Source organism: Neophocaena asiaeorientalis, unplaced genomic scaffold (genome assembly GCF_003031525.2).
Source record: "Neophocaena asiaeorientalis asiaeorientalis breed wild unplaced genomic scaffold, Neophocaena_asiaeorientalis_V1.1 scaffold35, whole genome shotgun sequence".
Lineage (NCBI taxonomy): Eukaryota > Metazoa > Chordata > Mammalia > Artiodactyla > Phocoenidae > Neophocaena > Neophocaena asiaeorientalis.
Genome location: NW_020172984.1, coordinates 922,737 through 943,607, shown reverse-complemented (window position 1 = coordinate 943,607; position 20,871 = coordinate 922,737). Strand labels below are relative to the sequence as shown.

General features: G+C 51.5%; 1 protein-coding gene across 2 annotated transcripts; it reads left to right on the top strand.

Annotated features, from left to right (window-relative positions):
- The first annotated feature begins 1,227 nt into the window (after positions 1-1,227).
- On the top strand, positions 1,228-19,387 carry STRIP1 (striatin interacting protein 1). Of its 2 annotated transcripts, none has more exons than XM_024742100.1 (21): positions 1,228-1,423; positions 3,911-3,980; positions 4,726-4,800; positions 5,232-5,363; positions 5,462-5,582; positions 6,363-6,431; positions 7,430-7,536; positions 7,645-7,772; positions 9,035-9,217; positions 9,607-9,824; positions 11,015-11,080; positions 11,186-11,249; positions 12,343-12,414; positions 12,891-12,965; positions 13,163-13,260; positions 14,548-14,674; positions 14,886-14,986; positions 15,747-15,813; positions 16,326-16,430; positions 17,043-17,247; positions 18,419-19,387. In XM_024742100.1, exons 1-21 carry the CDS (start codon positions 1,244-1,246, stop codon positions 18,664-18,666), a joined length of 2,511 nt encoding a protein of 836 aa, XP_024597868.1. In that variant the 5' UTR covers positions 1,228-1,243; the 3' UTR covers positions 18,667-19,387. The 2 variants fall into 2 exon arrangements, with proteins under 2 accessions (XP_024597868.1, XP_024597867.1); XM_024742099.1 differs by having other exon boundaries at positions 4,687-4,800.
- The last annotated feature ends 1,484 nt before the right edge of the window (positions 19,388-20,871 follow it).

The following is a 20,871-nucleotide window of genomic DNA, read 5'->3' as shown; positions in this document are numbered from 1 at the left end:
AATAAGCAATACAACCACCCACCCAGTGCTCAAGCCAAAAATCTAGGACTCATCCTTTATTCCTTTCTATCTTGCTGATAGGATTCCAGTCTTTCAGCAAATCCTGTTGAATCTACCTACACAATATAGAAATACCATATCAACCCAATGATCTGCCCCGGTGTAAACCACCATCATTTCCACCTATACAGTCTCTTAACCTGTCTACCCTCACCTATTCTTGCACCTACTCTCCCAATCCCTTCTCCAAAAGCAGCCAGGTTGGTCTTTTAAACATCAGACCATTACACCTGCCTGGTTAACAACTTTTGCTGGTTCTCCATTTCACTTAGAATAAAATCCAAACTCCGATCCATGCCTTTCAAGCCTCTATATTTAACTGGCCCCTGCATTTACATGGCCCTCATCTCCTACTATTCTTCCCCTGGCTCACTCAGTTTCTGCCACGGCACGTTGGAGCTCCTGCAGTTAGCTGCTCCTTCTGCCTGTGTTGCTTCCATGGATCTTGGTGTGGCCCTCCCTGACTTCTTTGAGAATTCATTGAAAATCGCACTCTCAGGCCTGCCTTCCCTGAGCAGCCTATCTAATATAGCCCTGCCGCACCTCCCCCACCCCCATCACTGTCACCTTCCAATCCCTTACACTTCTTTTCATTTCTTCTCAGCACTTGTCTAATTGTGACCGCATTGTCTGTCTCTCCCACTAGGCTCTATGTTATGTACCATTGGTGCAGGAACTTGATTTTGTCCCCTATTCTATCGCACTGCCTGGAGCCTAGGAGGCATTCATTAAATGTTTGTTGAATGAATGATTAATTAATGTTAAAACTGTAATTGTTTCATTGATTTACTCATTTGTTTCCCACATCGCCCCCCGTGAAGACTGGGATCGTGTCCATTTTGTTTACTACAATACCCCCAACCTTTGGACAGGGCTGTAAAAATGACAAGTGCAAAGCGATGTTAAAGGAAGGGGAGGGGCACTAAACTGACTGAAGGGGCTAAGGGAACCTTCACAGATAAAACGACCTCTAAACTGGAAAAGAAACAGGGTAGAAACTAAAAAGACGTAGAAAGACTAGATTGCAAACAGAAGAAATCTCGCGATGTGTTGGGCAGCCAAGATGGCTCTGCCACTTGCCGCCACACTTAATATGGCGACCAGGGAGCGTTCTAGAGGAAATCACGCGAGAGTTGCATCACCGCTACAGTCTGAATTGAGCCGGGGGTGTGGAGCAGCCAAGATGGAGCCGGCGGTCGGCAGTCCTGGCCTGCAGATCATGAACAACAAGCAGCCCCAGCCGCCGCCACCTCCGCCGCCCGCCACGGCGCAGCCTCCAACTGGGGCACCGCGGACCGCCGGGAGCCTCGTGCCCGGGGTCAAAGCCCGAGAGTTCAACCGCAACCAGCGCAAAGACTCGGAGGTCAGGAGTTTCGGGGGGCGAGGCTAACACCAGGCAGGCGGCGGCAAGGGTCCGGGCCCGGGGCCACTTTCGGGTCCAGGCTGGGTTTCCCGGAGGGTTCGGCAGGGGAGTTGTCATTTACAGCGAAAGGTGCAGGAAGCAAGGCTGGCACTCCCCGAGGCCGGAGGCGTGAAGGCGGGGTCCCCGCCCAGAGCTTCGCAGACCGGGAGAACCTCCCCGAGCCGGTGTCGGTTCGTTTGCTCCTCTGCGGCCGGGGCTGTGAGCGCGACCTCCGGGTCCCAGCCCCTGGGGAATCCACCCCCTGCCTCATTTCGGGGTGAAGAGTCAGTGGTCTGTGTGCGCTCCAGAGGGCGGGGCGGCTGTACCCCCAGACCCCCTAGTCATCTCCGGCTTCTGGTCGCGTGGGTTCCGCGGCGGACGGCGTGTGTGGGCAGGGAAGGGACTGGCGAGGGTTGGGAAGGCACCTGGAAGACTGACGGAGCTAATTAGCACTAATAGTATACACTGTGCGCCTCGAGGTTGCGAGCGTAGGCGGGGGAGCAGTCCTGTTCACTCTGACCTTAACCACTGCAGGTTCAGGCCACGGTTTGACAGTGCCCGGTGGTTGGTGTGCCCAGTGCGCCCGCTGCTGAACTGTTAAAGATTAGAAATATATATTTAAACATGGGTTAGGGCTCAGCATCCCTCTTCTCTTGCTAGTGGGCTGTTCCTCCCATTCCGGAGACACAGTAGTCTGGAGCTGACTAGTCACCTCACCCCGAGTTAAAGAATTACGCCCACTGCCTCCGTTGTAGAATTCATGAATGAAGACACGCACGTCGTAGCGCTTTAGGGCTTCTTAATCACCTTGTTCCCAGAGCACTTACTGTGAGGTTTTCTTCACCTGAGAGGACACCGAGGCTGAGTAGCGGTCAGGTGCTTATTGATGAGAGGGAATTCCTCATTGTCCCGACATAATGTACCAGGTCATACCAAAGAGTGATGATGCTATCTTTAGACATGTGAAATCAGTTCCTCTCAAGCTTTTGGGTTTTGTTGGCAAGAGCAAACCTCTGATAAAACATCAAAATTTAGCAAGTTACAATCAGATACATTTTGAGCTTGAAGTGAATTACTTGAAAAAGCAATGAAACTGACGTTTTAGTAGCCCTTGCATGGTGGGCTTATTGCACATCAGTGGCGACTTCTTAATAATTTTTCAAGTATGGAGGATTATGAAAGTGGTAGGGGTGAATCCACTTTCATCATGAGAGGAGTCCTAGTTTTAAAATAGTTAAAAAGTTTCCTAAGTGGCCATTAAATGCACTTGCTCTTTCTGCCCTTTAATTTCTATATAGACCCAACACGTGGAAGGTCAGTCAGAGGACACATTTAAGCTGAGAGACCTGCCTAAATCTGTTTTCTTACAGATACTGATGTGGCTCTTTTTTGAGTCATAGCTGAAATCAGTAGGCTGGGAGCATGAGGAATGCCTGCAGGCCAGGGAGGTCCCTGGCCTGCAGGCATTTGGTGAGAGTCCACCGTGTGCTACACAGTTTTGATTAGTCCTTAAAAACCTTCAAGATAGATTTGTGTCATCCTCATTCCATAAATGAAGAAACTGAAGCTCAGGAACTTACGAGAGTGTGCGCTCTGTTGCGTCGAATAAGGCGTAGAGTTCTCCACGTTATTCACTGTTTGTGGGCATATCACTTCGTGGGTGGTCTTTGTCTTCCCAAGTAGATTGTAATTAAGTTCGAGGACTACCTTTCTCTTCACCTCTTCTCTTTTCCCAGAACAAGGCTTCCAAGATGGTGTGTTCTCAGTACTCACCTATCCCCAGCAGTAAAAAGATTCTCTTTGTCATAGTCTCTCCTGTGTGTGGGAGGGAACCCATTTCTGTTCAGCCGCTGCCTCCTCTGTCAGTTCTCACTGAAATTTGAGAGAAGGGCAGGAAGGCTGAGGGTGTCAATACTCATTTTTTTCTGAGCTATTGATAGCCCACTAGCCAGAAAGAAATGAGGCTTCCAAAATCTTAGCACCATGTGGAATGGTCATTTCACTGCACAGAAAACATGGAAGCTTTAGTGTTCATTCATTCATCCAACAAGTATTTATTTGAGTATAAGCTATTCATTCGTTCAGTCAGTCAGTCAGTCAGTCATGCCAAGTAGTGTGCTGGGCATTGTGGAATCATTGGTGAGCAAAATGGACAAAACTCCCACTCGCGGGAAACTTGGCAGTCTCATGGAGAGGCAGACACTAAACAGATACACTTGCGCGTATATGATTATGAATTACGATAAGTGCTGTGAAGGAGCAGTGCAAGGTGCTCTGAGAGGGCTTATTAGGGAGACCTGAACTTCCCAGGAGACAAAATACTGTGATACAACATCAGAAAAGTGGAGGCAAGGACGTCCTGTAACACAACAGTGTCTCTGGAAGCATATGTGTTTGTTCCTTTGGAAAACACAGTGATCTTTTGCATAACTCTCCGTTTCTCAACAGGGCTATTCCGAGTCTCCAGACCTGGAGTTCGAGTATGCTGACACAGACAAGTGGGCTGCAGAGCTCTCAGGTAAAGCACAGGCCTTCGTATTATATGGGGGTGCTTTTTTTCCTTATTGGTCTTTAATAAAATTAGGAGTGAGTGTTATTTTGGAGTTCATTTTTTCCCTCTAGATAGTCCTAGTAGTGATGTGTATAGGTAAAACATGTTAATTATTGGGTTCAAGCCCTTCGTATCTCATAACTTCGGCTTGCCCTTTACTTTTATGAAGCATCTCTGTGTGATCAGCTTACTCGGCTGTGGCCCAATCCCAGTGTGGACATTGATGTTCCTTGGCCATATGCAATCCCCCTAACAGTGGTCTCTCCTAGAACAGGGGTCCTGAGGATTGCCAGCAAGTGTGCCTGCATCTGTGCCCATCTGTCGCTGCCACTGCTGCTCACGTGTAATATGAAGTCAGCCTGAGCTGATTCTCATGCCTCCATAGCACAGGCCCTATTCTCAAGCCACTTGAGAGACACGCTTTCACAGTGGCGGTCATCCTCTGGCATGGCATGGTGGGGTTGATGCACGTCGGACTGGAAATGCCTGGCTTTATGCCTAACTGGCATCTGGTTATTGGCTGCAAGGGAAGTCAGCATTCTCTCCTTTGTGCACATCAGAGCACTAAGACCCCGTTAGTAATTAGACAGCACAGTCCAGGAGTCACTGTGACTCAGGGACAGAGCTGGGCCTAGAAGCATACCTTTTCTGCTATATGTGACACCTGCTGTAGGACGTGGACATGGAGACGATGACACTTTGTTCTTGACAGAGCTTTACAGCTATACAGAAGGGCCAGAATTCCTGATGAATCGAAAATGCTTTGAGGAGGACTTCCGGATGCACGGTGAGATGATTCCCCCCACTTCGTGGCTCTTTCAGCTTACATCATGAGAGCTCTGCAGGGCTTCTCTTAGTCATCTGAATGACTTAAGTCATCCTGGAGTGGCCTAAGAAACCTGCTGAACCATGATTATTCAAGGCCATATGTGACATTTAGGGTGGGCTTGCAGGTACTCTGGTGGGGCCTTTTCAGAATGTGAGTATTGGGGGGAAAAACCTTTATGCGATTAAAATTGCACACAAAAAAGCAGTGTTTCAGGCTGGAAATTCAGATTCATAGGGCAGCAGTGTGACCTCATCCCTTATATAGAGAGTAATTTATCTTTCTGAGTGTTCTGGTTCTGTGGCAGTCCTGAATTTGTTGGGTTAACATGGTGTTCGTCCCACTGTGAGGATTTTTCTGGGCTCCAGTGTAAGTGGTCTCTTGCCCGGCAGTGACAGATAAGTGGACTGAGCTGGACACCAACCAGCACCGCACCCACGCTATGAGGCTCCTGGACGGCTTGGAGGTCACTGCCAGGGAGAAGAGGCTGAAGGTGGCTCGAGCGATCCTCTACGTTGCCCAAGGTCTGAGTGGACACCCAGGGACCCCTGGCACCCACTTTAGTGATGCTGCCCAGTCAGATATGGACAGGGGCTCAGTGAGCTGTGCCCTGTGTTTGCAGGCACCTTCGGGGAGTGTAGCTCGGAGGCAGAGGTGCAGTCCTGGATGCGCTACAACATCTTCCTGCTCCTGGAGGTGGGCACGTTCAACGCTTTGGTGGAGCTTCTGAACATGGAAATAGAGTGAGTTCTTCTGAGGGGCTTAAGTAGGGAAAGGGCGGCGGAGGGACAGAGCTTGCAGGACTGGTTTTGAGAGGGTTATATGCGCCACGTGGGGTTCTGTTCTAACCAGCCAGTTTGAATAACGGGAGATGCTCACCCAAACGTTGAACACCAGTGAGGGGCCTCGCGGCCCGCTAACACCAGAGAGCTCGCCAGACACTGCAGCTCCTGCCCAGGCCCACAGTGCCCCTCAGAAAAATAAAAAGCCTTCTCATTTTGAACCTTCAGACTCCATTGTGTTTGCACCACAGGTTTCCCCGCAGCAGGAAGCCAGGCACAAGTCTGACACATGGGCTCAAACAAAGCCTGCTCTAGCCTGTGTCTCCACTAGTCCTTTGCTTGGTGGACAGGTCAGCTGCTGCTCATCTGAGGAAAACACCATCAATAATAAAAGCACTCATTGCGTGTTTATATGTCTCAGGCATTGTTCTAAGGACACTACATGTACTAATTCATGTTAATGAATTAGCTGCTATTACCATCCCCATTTTGCAGATGAGGAAACTATGGCACCGAGAAGTTGAGTGCCCAGGGGCACATAACTAGTAAGTGTTAGAGCCAAGATTCAAACCTTGGCAGTCTGGTCTTGGGCTTGAGTCCTTACCCACTGGGTCCTGTGGGTTCTTCTGCAATCTAAGCGCATAGCATAGGGTTTTATCCCCCTGTTGGGCGGCACTTGTTGGGGGAGCCACTTCTCTTCCTTCCTGGGTGAAGGCACTGACTCTCGCATCTTTCCTGCAGCAACAGTGCTGCCTGCAGCAGTGCGGTGAGGAAGCCGGCCATCTCCCTGGCTGATAGCACGGACCTGAGGTGAGGCGAGCAGCAATCCCGGACTCCCTGAGCTCTAGCTGGAGAATGAGGGCAGGGCAGGGCATGGGCGGGCACCTTTGGGTTTCCTCGCTGTGTGTGCTCACCCTCTAATTTGCAGGCGTGATGGACTCAGTGTGATCGGTAGGCCCTACTGAGGGCTCTCCCTAGGTGGGCCCTGGGTTGAGACTCCCAACGGAAATCCAGGGTGAAGATGCTTAACAGAGCCACAGTGAAATGTGGCCTCCTGCCCACACTGCTGCTGGGAAACTCGGTGGAGTGGCATTTTGTATTTGGACAAAGCACATGAGGTGGCTCCTTCTGCTTCTGCCTTTCCGTGCACAGCTTGATGCCTGTCTGTGTGGGGTTAGTCCTGACAACTTCATGACGTTTCCTGGCTGTGCCGGAAGTAATAGCAACTGCTAAAGAACAAGAACACCTTCCCATTTTTGTAAGGATTAGAATCTGACTCTTTTTGTGAATTTGGAAGTTTTCAGATAGATACTGGTGGTGTTCCCCACTGTAGTTACGGTCCCTGGCCATCGCCCTGCTTGCTCCTGATTTCCCCTCCATCATGGTAAACACTTCCTTGCTCTCACCTTGATCATCCACTGCTTTGTCTGATCCAACACGGGCTTCCATAGCTCACGCCTGCCTCTGTGTTTTTCTCATTCCGGGAAGCTCAGGGTAGTAAATGCTTTTGGCCATTCTTGTTCATATCCATCCATTCAGCAGCCACTTATTAAGCACCTGCTTTGAGCAAGCACTTTGCTAGAAACGGAAGACAATCTGGTCCCAACCTTAGCACCAGAGACAGAGAAGGAAGCACCCACCACAAGGTGCTCTGTGGGACTCTTTTTAGTTTTTTCTACATTACAGCCCTCCCCCCCAGCCAGCCTTGGTGCGCAGGCCTTTCTCGTGTCGTGTGGGATGTGAGGAAGCCAGGGGGTGCTCCCTTGACCCCCCCATCCTGCTTCATTATAGCTGGCTTTTGCCGCCAGGGTCTTGCTAAACATCATGTACCTGATTGTGGAGACCGTTCACCAGGAATGTGAGGGTGATAAGGCCGAATGGAGGACAATGCGACAGACCTTCAGGGCTGAGCTGGGTAGGACTCTGGGGATCCTGGCTCAAGGCCCTGCCTGGGAATTGAGGCTGGAGGGCTTTGGGAGGGTCCTGTTCCTGCCTGTGGCCCTAATACCTTTGTGTACTCCAGGTTCCCCTCTGTACAACAGCGAGCCATTTGCCATCATGCTATTTGGGATGGTGACCAAATTTTGCAGCGGCCATGCCCCTCACTTCCCCATGAAGAAGGTTCTCTTGCTGCTCTGGAAGACAGTATTGGTGAGTGCATCCTTGAAGGGGAATTCCCGTGCTAGGGGACAGGGCAGGAGGGAGAGTTTTCACTGTATATCCTTTTGAGTATTGAATTATATGAATATATAACTGCTTTGGTTAAAAAAAAAGTTCTGAAAGAAGATTCCTGAAAGGTGATGGCAAAAAAAGTGTCACTTTGGCCTCACTGCAGCCAAAGAGGACTTGGCCTTTGAATCAGAATAGATTGTTGGCTCCCTGGTTCCTGGAAGCTGTTTTCTGCAGTCATAGGACACGTCTCTCCAGGCAAGCTGCTCTTGAACCTGGAGTTTGCAAAGTGATTTGAGGCAAAATTAGAGCTGGTGTAATTGGGGCCCCCTCAGTCAGATGTCACTTGAAAGAAGAAAGAGTGAGTCCTGTGCCTACATTTTCCTCAGGGTATGGTGTGAAAGCTGACACCTTCTCTAGCTAGTGAAGGGGTGGGTCCAGGAGAGTGGGCTGGCTAGCACCCTTGGCTTGGGAGCCACTGTCAGCAGCCAGGCCCAGGCCAAACCAGGAGCCTTTCCCTCCAGGAGGAGCGACCTGGGAAGACAGCAGAGCTGGGGTCTGGACTCCTGCTCTTCCTGGGACTCACCTTCCCCTCTTTCAGAATGGGCCAGCTCTGCGGAGCCAGGGCTCAGTGAGGTTAGGCCTCTTTAGAGTGCTCTACACATTTGACGTTGGCCAGATAAACCTGTTGATTCCCCACGAAGCCTCACTGAAGCCAGAGAGGAAAGCCAAATTGCTCAGAAACAGTGAAACTGAACAGCCTAAAGTTGCTGAACACTGCTGAGGTTTTGCTTCTAGGGGGATGTTTAGATGAAGGTGGGTTTTTTGTTTGTTTGTTTGTTTTTTAACTTGAACATCCAACAGTGTATTCCCAATTTGACTTTGAAAGACTGGCACGTACAGCTTTTGAAGCATTTGAGTCTCACCTACTTTTCTAGGAACTTGAAGGGTTAAGCTCTTCAGATGGCCTTTGTCTCACTCGAGGAGTCTGTTGTACACACAGAGCTAGGTGTGCCTCTGCACTAGGCTCGGTCAGCCTGCGCATCTCCACTCCTTGCCCCCTGTGCTCCTCTCCCATGCTGATGTCGCTCGTTTCTCCTGGGGGTGTATTCAGTCCCTTGTTGGGAGGTTGTGTGGGTCTCTAAAGATATGGGTCACGGTGTCCCAGATGCTTTTGAGCTTGACACAGACAGGGACCCGCTTACGGACATGTCGTCCCGGCTCTACGCCTGTCTGTGACACAGTGCACACTGGGCGGCTTTGAGGAGCTGCAGAGCATGAAGGCCGAGAAGCGTGCCATCCTGGGCCTCCCCCCGCTGCCTGAGGACAGCATCAAAGTCATCCGCAACATGAGGGCCGCCTCTCCCCCAGCATCTGCCTCTGACCTGATTGAGCAGCAGCAGAAACGGGGCCGTCGGGAGCACAAGGTGAGGGCGACAAGGTCCCTACGACTCGTGAGAGTTCTCAAGGGGCACGGGTGCAGTGGCATAGTCACTGGATGAGCCCCAGGTCGTTGGACGGTGGTTGAACTCTCCCCTGATCAGCAAGTCAGAATGAATGCCTTTAGGGCAGGGACACTGTGTCCCCAGCCCAGGGCCCAGTTTATAGTGGGCGCTCAGAATGTGGCACTTGTGAGGGACTTGGGCAAGGACTGATTTGTCACTTGGGCCCAACGTTGACTTCCTCTCAGGTTTTTCCACTGCTCCTGGCTCTCTTCCTACCACCTTTCTGTGTGATCACTTCTTTAGCCTCCATGCCCCTTTTTATCTAGTTCGTCAGTTGGCACTTGTCTGCTCTCCTGTCCCTCTGCTCTCAGGCTCTGATAAAGCAGGACAACTTGGATGCCTTCAACGAGCGGGATCCCTACAAGGCTGATGACTCTCGAGAGGAGGAAGAGGAGAATGATGACGACAGCAGTCTGGAGGGGGAGACATTCCCCCTTGAGCGGGATGAGGTGATGCCTCCCCCACTGCAGCACCCCCAGACTGAAAGGCTTACCTGCCCAAAGGGGCTCCCGTGGGCTCCCAAGGTCAGGTGAGTCTCAGACCTCCGCAACACTCTGTGCTCCTGAAACCAGTGTTGTCACATCCCCACGCCTGGCACCGGGCCTGAGTTGTCACGTGAGGTCCTATGCAGGGCTATGCTGGCCTTGGCTCTGCGATGAGCCTCTCTTAAAGTGCCCAGTGCTGGCCCTGGGGGTGTCAGGGTGCTGGCCTTGCACAGAGAGGCCCTTATATGGCTCTTGAGTCAGTAACGTGGGTTAGCTCTTGGTTGGACATGATACTAGTGAAAGGGAGTGGGAAAAAATTAAAACAAGGACATTTAAGTGAACCCATCTCCACCCACCCTGGGGTTGTATATGATTTTTTTTGCGGTACGCGGGCCTCTCACTGCCGTGGCCTCTCCCGTTGCGGAGCACAGGCTCCGGACGCGCAGGCTCAGCGGCCATGGCTCACAGGCCCAGCCGCTTCGCGGCATGTGGGATCTTCCCGGACCAGGGCACGAACCCGTGTCCCCTGCATCGGCAGGCGGACTCTCAACCACTGCGCCACCAGGGAAGCCCTGTATATGATTTTTGACAGAAAATTATAGATTAAGGAAGAATTTCTTTAGAACCATAATTAACATGTTTGAGATATATGTGCGTGAATCAGTGGATGTTAAGGTTCCTGGATGTATATAAATGGTATCTGTTTGAAAGGGCACCAACTTAAGAAATAGATGAACATGTGAAAAGATATAGGGGTCATTTTCTTGATCCAGGCTAAAGCCCCAGTTTTCAGTGATCTGTGATGGGAATACAAAACAAGTCATCAGAAAATGCAAGCTAGCCTGATTGTCTGAGACAGGACAGTATGACTCATATGAAAAAATCAGTAGCTTACAGCTCTAATTGTAAAAATTGTGAATATCTGAGAAATTCTGTTGTGACAAACTTGTTATTAATATCTGAATAAAGTGTGCTTTTAAGTTTGATGTATCACCTTAATCTTATAAATAAACTAGTTACACATTTTTAGATTATTGATCCAACAGCATTATGAAGGCCTTAAAATAGTCTGAAGATTTCAGTTCTTTGTTTTTTTATTTTCTTTTTTCCAAAAAGAAAAACAATTGTGGGAGACTTTTTCTTTTGGCTTCACAGTTTCTGGACATTCTGTGTTTTGTTAACCATGATGCCTTGAGATAACATTTAAGAAAGCTGCAGTCTTTTCCTTTGGCAGAGAGAAAGACATCGAGGTGTTCCTCGAGTCCAGCCGCAGCAAGTTCATAGGTTACACTCTGGGCAGGTGAGTGTGATCCGAGTTCCTTTTAAAGAAAGGTAGTGGGGTCACCCTCCCAGCCTTTGGTGTGTGGGGACCCAGGCCTAACACAGGGCCTCTGTTATTCTCCAGTGACACAAACACAGTGGTGGGGCTGCCCAGGCCAATCCACGAAAGCATCAAGACTCTGAAGCAGGTAGGTGGCTTTGGGTGAGCTTTTGGCCTAGGTTGGTCCCAAGTGAGTAAAGTGAGACCAGCCCTTTGGGAGAAGCCTTTTTAGACTTCTGTCTGCCTGAAGGAACTGGGGGTGGAGGAATAGGTGGACAGTGGCGGCATCCTTTAAAACAGTTTTTCATGCGTTTTACTTATTTTAACTGAGCTTTTGTTTTGGGCACTTACTGGGGGTTCATGAAAGATTATATTACCTGACAGTTGGGTTTTAAGGGGCATAGTAAGTAGCCTGCCTTTTCCTTGCCCAAGTTCTAAGGCAGTTGAGTTAGGGAAGTAGGCAGAGGGAGACTGAAATGCCAGCTTTATTGCCCATGGAGTGATTGGAGAATGAGGCATGAGAACACAACAACAGTAGGTGTCCGGATACCTCACTTCCAGAGTTAGGCAGACTTGCCTACCCAGACCAGGCAGTGCTAGAACCCTGCTGAGCCTGGTCAAGGAGCAGAAGAGTTTACAGGCTTTTCTTTTTTCTGAAGAGAGAAGAGAAAGAGGGGCTGAGACTGTCCTGTTCCTCCTCCCGTACTGGCCAGCCCGGGATGGGAGGAGTGAGTGTGGGGGGAGGGGCGGGGAGGGGCCAGGAGTGCTCTGTGCACTCGTGTCGCTCCACCTGGGAGGAAGCAGCACGAGTGGGGAAGAGGTGTGGCCCCTAATAGCATGTCTGGAATGTAAATGTTTATATGTTTTTGAAATTTGTGGTACCAAGTGGGCTTCATGCAGGGGCTTTCTGAGCATTTGAGTCCTTGATTCTGAGCACTTGGGTGCTTGATTCTGCTTTTGTTTTCCTCCTGTCGTTGTCACTATCTGCAAAACCCCTTTTCTTCTTTAATTTGCTTTTTTCCTGATCTATTGTGTGCTTTTTTACACGGGTTTTAAGAGGTAGGTGCCCACTTAGAAAAATATCTCAGGTTTGGGATTTTAGTTCGGGATCTGTATGGTGACTTAGCGCTCTTTGAGAAGATGGTGTTTGAGGAAAATTGTGTGGGGTCTTTGCCAGGTGTGGGCATGTGGCCAGAGAATGAGGGGTGTTTTCCCCGGCGCCTCGTTCCCTCTCTCTCCAGCACAAGTACACGTCGATTGCAGAGGTCCAGGCGCAGATGGAGGAGGAGTACCTTCGCTCTCCTCTCTCAGGGGTGAGTTGGAGGCCTTCCTCAGTCCGTAGGATCCCAGCTGTTCCCAGCACTGTGCTGGGCCTAGACCGCAAAATGCCCCAGGCCTGCCCTCAAAAAGCTCCCAGTCTGGCTCCCGCTTCAGGGCTGGCGAGTGGCAGGTCCAGGGCTTAAGAGCACAGACTCTGGGCCAGCCACCTTCCTCTGAATCCATTTAGTGGGTAGCGACCTAGGCAAGGTACTGGCTCTCCTTCCGCTTTCGTTTCCTAGCCTGTTAAATGGGAATGACAATAGTACCTTCTCCATAGAGTTGTAGTAAGGATTAAATGTGTTTTTACAAGTAAAGTGTCTGGCATGTTGTATCATTCAAGGTTTGCTATCATTATCATCATTTACATCCATACTTACAGATTCTCCTCCAGCCAGCCAGCAAGCTGGCTCAGGAGAACATCGTCAGGACCGGGCTTTGTATTTGTACCTATTACCCATTTTGTTGAAAGGGAGAAGAGGAAGTCGAGCAAGTCCCTGCAGAAACCCTCTACCAAGGCTTGCTCCCCAGCCTGCCGCAGTACATGGTGAGTGCACTTCTCCTGAGTGTTCTACCTGCCATGGGGTCCCCTCCCGACAACACTGGCCTTGAGAGCATGCCCGCCAGTGTCCTTTAACCCCTCCTCCTGCTGCCTGAGCACCTCCAGAAGGACCACCTCTCAGGGCCTAGTGATGCCCCTGGCCCCTCTCATCCACACCGTCTGAACAGTCTGCTCCTCCCCAGATTGCGCTGCTGAAGATCCTGCTGGCCGCAGCTCCCACCTCAAAGGCCAAAACGGACTCAATCAACATCCTAGCAGATGTCCTGCCTGAGGAGATGCCGTGAGTATCAAGTCTTGAGTATTGAGTGTGTATGGTTCCTATGAATGGAGCAGGTCAGGGGCAGAAGGGTAGAGGGGAAAGGGGAAGTGTTTGCCTTTTGGTCCCACTGTTTGCTAGGTTGTTTGCTGTTGTCATTCTTCGTTTTTGTTGTTGCTGCCGCTGCTGTTGTTTTGGCCCAGCTTCTCTGCAGATTAAGTTTAGGGTATTCCTGGCTCAGAAGAAAGAAAACGTACTGGGTGAAATATTCAGTTTTACTGCTTGGGGAGGTGCCTGGATTCTAGTGTAGACTCTGCCGCTGAGTACATATCTGAGTGCATTGGTGAAAGTCACTTCCTCCTCTGTAAAGTGAATCGGACTGTGTTTGACATTTCCCCAAAGGCTCCTTTGAAAGCTATGTGATTGGGACATCCAGGACGTACAGTTTTAGCTTCTGGACAAAAATCAGCCAACAGCTGGACCTGAGCTGGGTGCAGATTCTTTCCTATTTGCCAGTGAACTGGCATGCAGAATATTTTTGAATGTCTCAGGGTGATAGTAAAATCCTTAGGGGTTCTTCCTCCCTGGGGCACTGACCTCATCTTTTTGATGTGAGAGTACGAACTAAGATCACTTTGTGCTTTGAGAAGGACCTGGGCACTTGATCTCCTGCCTGCCTACCAGTACCACCCAGCTCTGAGGCCAGTTCCCTGGTGGGTGGACCCCTTGCGTCTGGTGGTGACGGCCAAGTGAGGTAGGAGGCAGCGTTGGCTAACACCAAAGGGAATGTCATGGAGCACCAGGCCGTCGTGATGGTCCTTGGGAAAAAGCCTCCACAGTCAAATATTGATCTCCTCTTATAAAGATTTATAGTGAGAGCTCCTAAATTTGCAAGAAACTGATTTAAGTAAATGCTTCCTAAATTTATCTGACTCCAAAACCCCCTTTCCCCATAATATGAAACATCTCAGTATACTGGTATTCCACAGAACACACTCTGAGGAGCACAGGTTCATATGGTGGCAGAAGCTTAGGGGAGATCTTGAGATGAGAAGTTCACTTTTGGAGGAAAAGCAAAGAAATAGGCTAAGAATGTGTTTGGGGCATCACAAGGAAGAAATCAATTATGCAGAGCTAGATTGCTTGCTAGGTGGGTGGGTGGAGCTGGGCGTAACCTCTGAGATGTCCGTAGGGTGGGGGTGAGGTGGGAGCTTCGCCCAGAGAAAGCTCAGGAATCCCATCTCTCCTGGGACCACCAGAGAGGAGGGTGCTGCACCTGCTGGGGGCCCACCCGGGTGATTGTGCTTCTAGCACCACAGTGTTGCAGAGCATGAAGCTGGGAGTGGATGTGAACCGCCACAAAGAGGTCATTGTTAAGGCCATTTCCGCGGTCCTGCTGCTGCTGCTCAAGCACTTTAAGTTGAACCACGTCTACCAGGTACCTGCAACCCCTTCCTTCTGTCCCCTGGGCCAGGGCCTCAGGCAGTGCTGCTCCTCTAGCCCCAAAGAACAGAGGCCTTGGCCTTCAAACCTCCTTGAGCTCTGCATGAATGTTCTAAGACACAGTCCTCCAGCCAAGGCCTTTTATCACTGGAGGAAGGAGGGTGAGGTCCCATGGGCATGCTTATATTTTTTCCTGTTGCTTGCAGTTTGAGTATATGGCACAGCACCTGGTGTTTGCCAACTGCATCCCTTTGATCCTGAAATTCTTCAATCAAAACATTATGTCTTACATCACTGCCAAGAACAGGTGATAAGGACCAGGGATCAGGAAGGGGTGGGTATGGCCAGATGGCAGGGCTCCCAGCTGGTCTCTCCCACTGAGTCCATTCAGCGCCCACAAGCCAGTGCTCTGCCAGGCGTCAGGACCCAAAGATGAATGAGACATGGTGCCTGCCTATAGAGAACGCCAGTTTGTCAAACCTGAGTCTAGCTAGTCTAGTGACAGGTGACTCAGTCTGTCTTTGCCTGGATGGCAGGGTTCTCATCCTGGGCTCCAATACCGCCCTCACTGCCCTTCTGTGCCCTTTTTTTTTTTTTTGAGGGGACTGGCTGGGTGCTTGCTCTCAAAGGAGTTTGGCCCCGTGCACTATAATGTCTTGTCCCCACCCCGTCACCTGGCGCCAGCTGTACTTGATGTTGACGGCTCATCAGCGTGATAACACCACAAGCTGAGCTGCTGGCCAGACACAGTCTCCAGTGGCGGCTTGGCATAAATTAATTGCCTTGAGAAGTCCGCCCCCCGCTCCAGATTTATTGCTGTGAGGGATAATGTGCTCTCCACCCCTTACAAGATTACGAGCTTGTCTCTGGCTACAGAGGGATCTTACAAGTTCACTCGTAGCAGGTATTTCCCCGTCTTAGAGCTGGGGAAAGTGGGGTGGTGCGGACAAGGTCGATTACTGCTTCTGCTCCCACAAGTGAGGGAGGGAGGCCAGGAGCCAGCGGCTGCTCCTCCAGACCCCAGCCCTCGCTCAGGGCGGGTGCCTGGGCTCTCTTGCCCTGTGCAGCATCTCTGTCCTAGACTACCCTCAGTGCGTGGTGCACGAGCTGCCGGAGCTGACTGCCGAGAGTCTGGTGAGTAACTAGCCTCTTCCCCGGCGGTCCCTTTGACGTGAGGGTTGTGGTGGAGAGCCTGCCTCCCCCTCACAGGGGTAGAGGTTCTTCACAGGTGCGGTCACGGTTAAGCGCCTGGCTTTTGAAGCACCGTAATTGCATAGAAGGGCTGAGGGGCGGGCCTTGCAGAGTGGGAAGATTTGGATTTAGGGCTTATTTCCGAAGTGTGGTCTTCAGGTGCTGCCGACCCAGAGCTCACCTGGTCGAGTTGTTTCCCTCTCCCCACACTGGAACTCTCTGGGGCCACAGCCCCCAATATCATGCTCCATGTTTCCCGCAGGAAAATTCTAGGGAGCACCCCTTACCCTCTGCCAGCTTCTGGGATGGACGTCCCCCTGGGCTGAGGGGAGGAGAGGGTTCCCGGTACACGTGTGGAGAGACTGAGCAGTGCTGACGTCACAGATGGGCGGGCCTTGGAAACTGGAGCACCTGCAGCTGTGCAAGAGATGATTGTTCCTGGGTTTTCCCTGTAGGAAGCAGGTGACAATAACCAGTTTTGCTGGAGGAACCTCTTTTCCTGTATTAATCTGCTTCGGATCTTGAACAAGCTGACAAAATGGAAGCATTCGAGGACGATGGTGAGTCAGCGCAGCCAGCAGGCATGAATCTTGGAGCTCAAAGCAGCGTGCCACCTGCTGTCTGGGTCCCTTCACGTTAGAGGGCAGGGGTCCCCACCTAACTTTCCTATAGCCACATCCTTGCACTTTAAGGGCTGATCTCTGGTGCCTTGATGAGTTGAACTGGAAGCTGGAAGAGGCTCAGTCATGTGCTGAAACAAATCTACATATATAGAAGGAATTTTCTCTATCCTCTTAATCTCTGCTGGTTCTCCACCAAGGTTCTGAGAGTCTCCTTAACCCTGAGTCTGTGGATACCTTTGGGGTGGGGAGGTCCGTGAATCCTCTGAAATTGTGTATATGTGCACATAGGGATATTTCTGGTGAAGGAATTCATAGCTTTCTTCAGATTCCAGAATGACCCATAATTAGGATGACCAACCATCCAGCTTTGCCTGGGACTTTCCTGGTTTTAGCAGTGGAGGCGTCCCAAGTCCCAGGAAACCCTTCAGTCTGGGGAAAAGTGCAACAGTTGGTCACCCTGCCCCTAACCCCAGAAGGGATAGCAGCATGGTGGTGGTGCAGGCATTTATTTCTGCCCTCAACACGGGCCTCCCTTTTAACCCTTCCCAGATGCTGGTGGTGTTCAAGTCAGCCCCCATCTTGAAGCGGGCCCTGAAGGTGAAACAGGCCATGCTGCAGCTCTACGTGCTGAAGCTGCTCAAGGCGCAGACCAAGTATCTGGGGCGGCAGTGGCGAAAGAGCAACATGAAGACGATGTCTGCCATCTACCAGAAGGTGCGGCATCGGCTGAACGACGACTGGGCTTACGGCAATGGTGAGGCTCCCCACGAGGCGAGGCGAGGCGGGGCGGGGGTGGAGGGGCGCGGGGAGGTGACAGCTTTCCCTCTAAGCTTCTCTGAGTAACCTGGAAGAGCCCAGCTCCTGCTTCTGTAGCATCAGGATGGGAGCCCTGGGAAGGACTTGGAGAAGCTGCCAGGCTTGGCATCTGTGATCATACCCATTCCTCTCTGTGCCTCCCCTTTCCTTTTCCAGAAATGGTCACAAGACTTTCTCTGTCCTCTCATCCTCTCTCCCCCCTGCAGCTGCCGTGGTTCTGGTCACTGAAATTCTCACAGCTCCTGATGGATTCCCTGCCTGTTCCTTTCTCTCCATCAGTGCCTCAGACTTTGCTCTAGTGATCTTTTGAAAATACAGATCTAGTGGTGGTACCTCCCTGAGTAAAATCCTTCACTGGCTTCTGATTTCCCTAAGAATTAGTGCCAAACTCTTAACGTATTTAAGGCCCACACTTTGTCCCTCCGTGTCCTCATCTAATCTGTTCCAGCTTCCCCTCAGCCCAGCTTCCATCACACCTGTAGGGCTCTGGGCACAGTCAGTGCACATTGGCCATGCTTTCTCCCAGTTTGTACTCTCTCCCGGCAGCGTACCTCCCCGTACCCCCTAATTGTTCTGTATCTGCGTGTGTTCCTCCCCTCCCCACCTTGGCCTCCCTGGCAGAGTGGGTCTTCCCGGTGTTGCTGAGCATGCTCCCCGCACCCTTACAGTTCCTGGCCGCATGGCTGCATCTGCACTCCCAGCGCCCTGAATCTGTGCAGAGCCAAGGTGGCCACAGCGCCTGGTCAGGGAGCCGAGAGAACAAGCAGAGGAGGGGACCTGCAGGCTCCTGCCTCTGATCCCAGAGAGCCAGGGAGAGCGTGACTTTGAGAGAGGCACGTTGTACCCCTGGCTTTCCCTCACTGGGTCCACATAAACTGCAGTGTAGCCTCTTTCTCCGTAGCTCTGGCTTTTCGCCTTCGACCTGACTTACCTGTGTGTCTAGGAAAGAAGTCCTGTCAGTTTTGCCGAGGATGGGGCTCGGAGGTTTCCCACTCCTGGTTGACAGTCAACATTCCAAGCCCGGGCTGGCGTGGCCCTAAGCTGCAGTGAACCCAGGGGAGCTGCCGCAAGGGCTTGGCTCCTAACCGTGGCTTCCTGCTTTGTCCTAGACCTTGACGCCCGGCCTTGGGACTTCCAGGCAGAGGAATGTGCCCTCCGCGCCAACATCGAGCGCTTCAACGCCCGGCGGTACGACCGGGTCCACAGCAACCCCGACTTCCTGCCTGTGGACAACTGCCTGCAAAGTGTCCTGGGCCAGCGGGTGGACCTCCCTGAGGACTTCCAGATGAACTACGACCTCTGGTTAGAAAGGGAGGTCTTCTCCAAGCCCATTTCCTGGGAGGAGCTGCTGCAGTGAGGCTCCTGGGCAAGAGACTGAAAATGAAAGAAGGGGTGATCTCCAGGTACCCCAGGGGCTGTCCTGGTTCCTTGCTGCAGTGCTCCCATCCCCCTGCAGGTGGCAGCACAGCCCCACTGTGCCCTTCCCAGCCAGTGCTGGGTTGGCTGGGGAGTCTGCATCTGACCTCTCATTGATTCCCAGCGTCCTGCTCGGGAGTGGTCATCTCTCTGCTTGGGATCCTCTCTTCCTTCACTCCTCCGCGCCCTCCTCTCTTGGACATAGTTGGTTGCAGCTCATTTGTCATTCCACCCAAGGCTGGGAAAACCTGGGATGGGCTGGGAACCCGCTGCATCTGAATTTCAGGGGCCATGCTGACTCTTCCTGAGACACACAAATCCTTGGCATGTCAGCTTGCCAAAGAGGAGGGCTTAGGATTAGAGCCAGGCCAGAAAGTCAGAGTCTTGGTTTTGCTTTGGGGGCTTTCTGATGTCATTCCAGCCTCTTGCTGAGTTTCATCTAGAAGCAATTGCAGAGGCTCCTGCAGCGGCCTCAGCAGTGTGGTTTCGGACGGGGTTGGGACAGGAAGAGAAGCTTCCCTTAACCAGAGGTGCCATTTTTTTTTTTTCTTGGTGTGCAAGGGTCTGTAAATATATATGAATCTGTGTGTGTTCTCTTGTGTCATATTGGGGTTTTTAATGTGTTTGTGTATTCTGTTTACATTAAAAGGAAGCAAAAACAATGCCCATTGCCTTGTCTGCAGGAAATATGGCCCCTGAATATCTCCTCCAGGTCTAGAAAGAGAGTTTTCTCGCCAGCATTGATAGGTCACCCCCTTGTCCCTGCCAAGCTGCCCACCTTTCTCATCTGAGGGGGAAGGGGAGGGGGAGTTGGCACTTATCCCAAGTGTTCTTTCCACATCAGTCTGGTTTCGCTCCAGGGCTCCCAGCCCCAGGGCTCTGGGTTGCTGGAGCCGTAAGTTGTCTGCACCCCTGGGTTAGAGGTATTACAGTAGGCGCCCCAGGTTTCTCTGGATCACACCCCTGAGCTGGACTCAGCCAAACCAATTTCAGTATTAGGGAGGGAGGGGCCAGGTCAGAGAGGGGGTCGACTGTGCTGGACCCTCACTGGGGTAGATGGGAACTGAGAGGAAGCTTAAGTGCTCAGAGCCCGGGGAAGCAGACCATCAGGAGTCCTGGGAAAGGGAGTGTCGGGAGGCCCAGGAGCCCGCGTGGCTGAGGGAGAAGCAAACACCTTTGTGGTCGGTGTCAGTTTGAGGCTTCTGGAGCCTGCGTCTGGCCTTCAGATCCCTGGACGTGTCTGCCTCCGCCTTGCTCGATCTTGACGCTCTGCTTCTGAGGATCTTACCATTCTGATGCTGAGAAAAGGAGTGTTCCCTTTTAGGAATTGCTTCAAGTTCCCTTATCTTACCTGCAGGCCACCTGTAGGGGGTTTTAAGTCTCCAAGGGGTCTTAACTAACAAAAGAAACGTATTCTGGGGGAAATCTCCCCTTTGTTGGCTCTTCCGTTCAGTACGTGTCCACCGAGCCTCAGTCCAGGCCCTGAGCTGGGCTTCTAGGACAGGCCTTTATGCACCAGTGTGATTATGAGCAGCCGGGTAGGAGCCAGCAGTGTGTCCGTATGTAAGTCACACGGCCTAGGAGATGGGAAGTCCCTGTGATTGGCCTTTGCCGCAAAGTAACTTGCACAGGACAAGGGACTTTGACACAATTTCTGTGTGCACAGTGGATTCTCTGCTGTTTCTTACTAGGGTCAATGGGAAGTACGCATCTTGAGGTGGCAGTTTGAGTAAGTTGGATTTTCACATTCTTGTTTGACCACGCAGCCTGGTTTACTGAAGCCGTCTGGCTGAGGCTTTGACCTCCTTCCCATTTTTTGATTTCCCCAAATCTCTCCTCTGAAGCTTCTCTGAAGCTTCACCTTAACTAGAGGTGCCATTTTCTCTCTTGGTTTGCAAATGTCTGTAAATATCTCTATATAAATCTGTGCAGAAAGAACACAGAATATCAAAGCTGCAGGGGCTGTAAAGCTTGGGCAGGTGGATCCTGCATATGTGGGCCCAGGGGCTGGCCCAGGAGGGGAGCTGCCTTACCATCGCCACAGAGTGTGCTCTGGGCAGATTGGCTGTTTGAAGCCTGGTCTTTGTACAGAAGTACCTCTGGAGCATCAGCCCTGCCATCATACCTTGGAGGCCTGTTCTGGCGG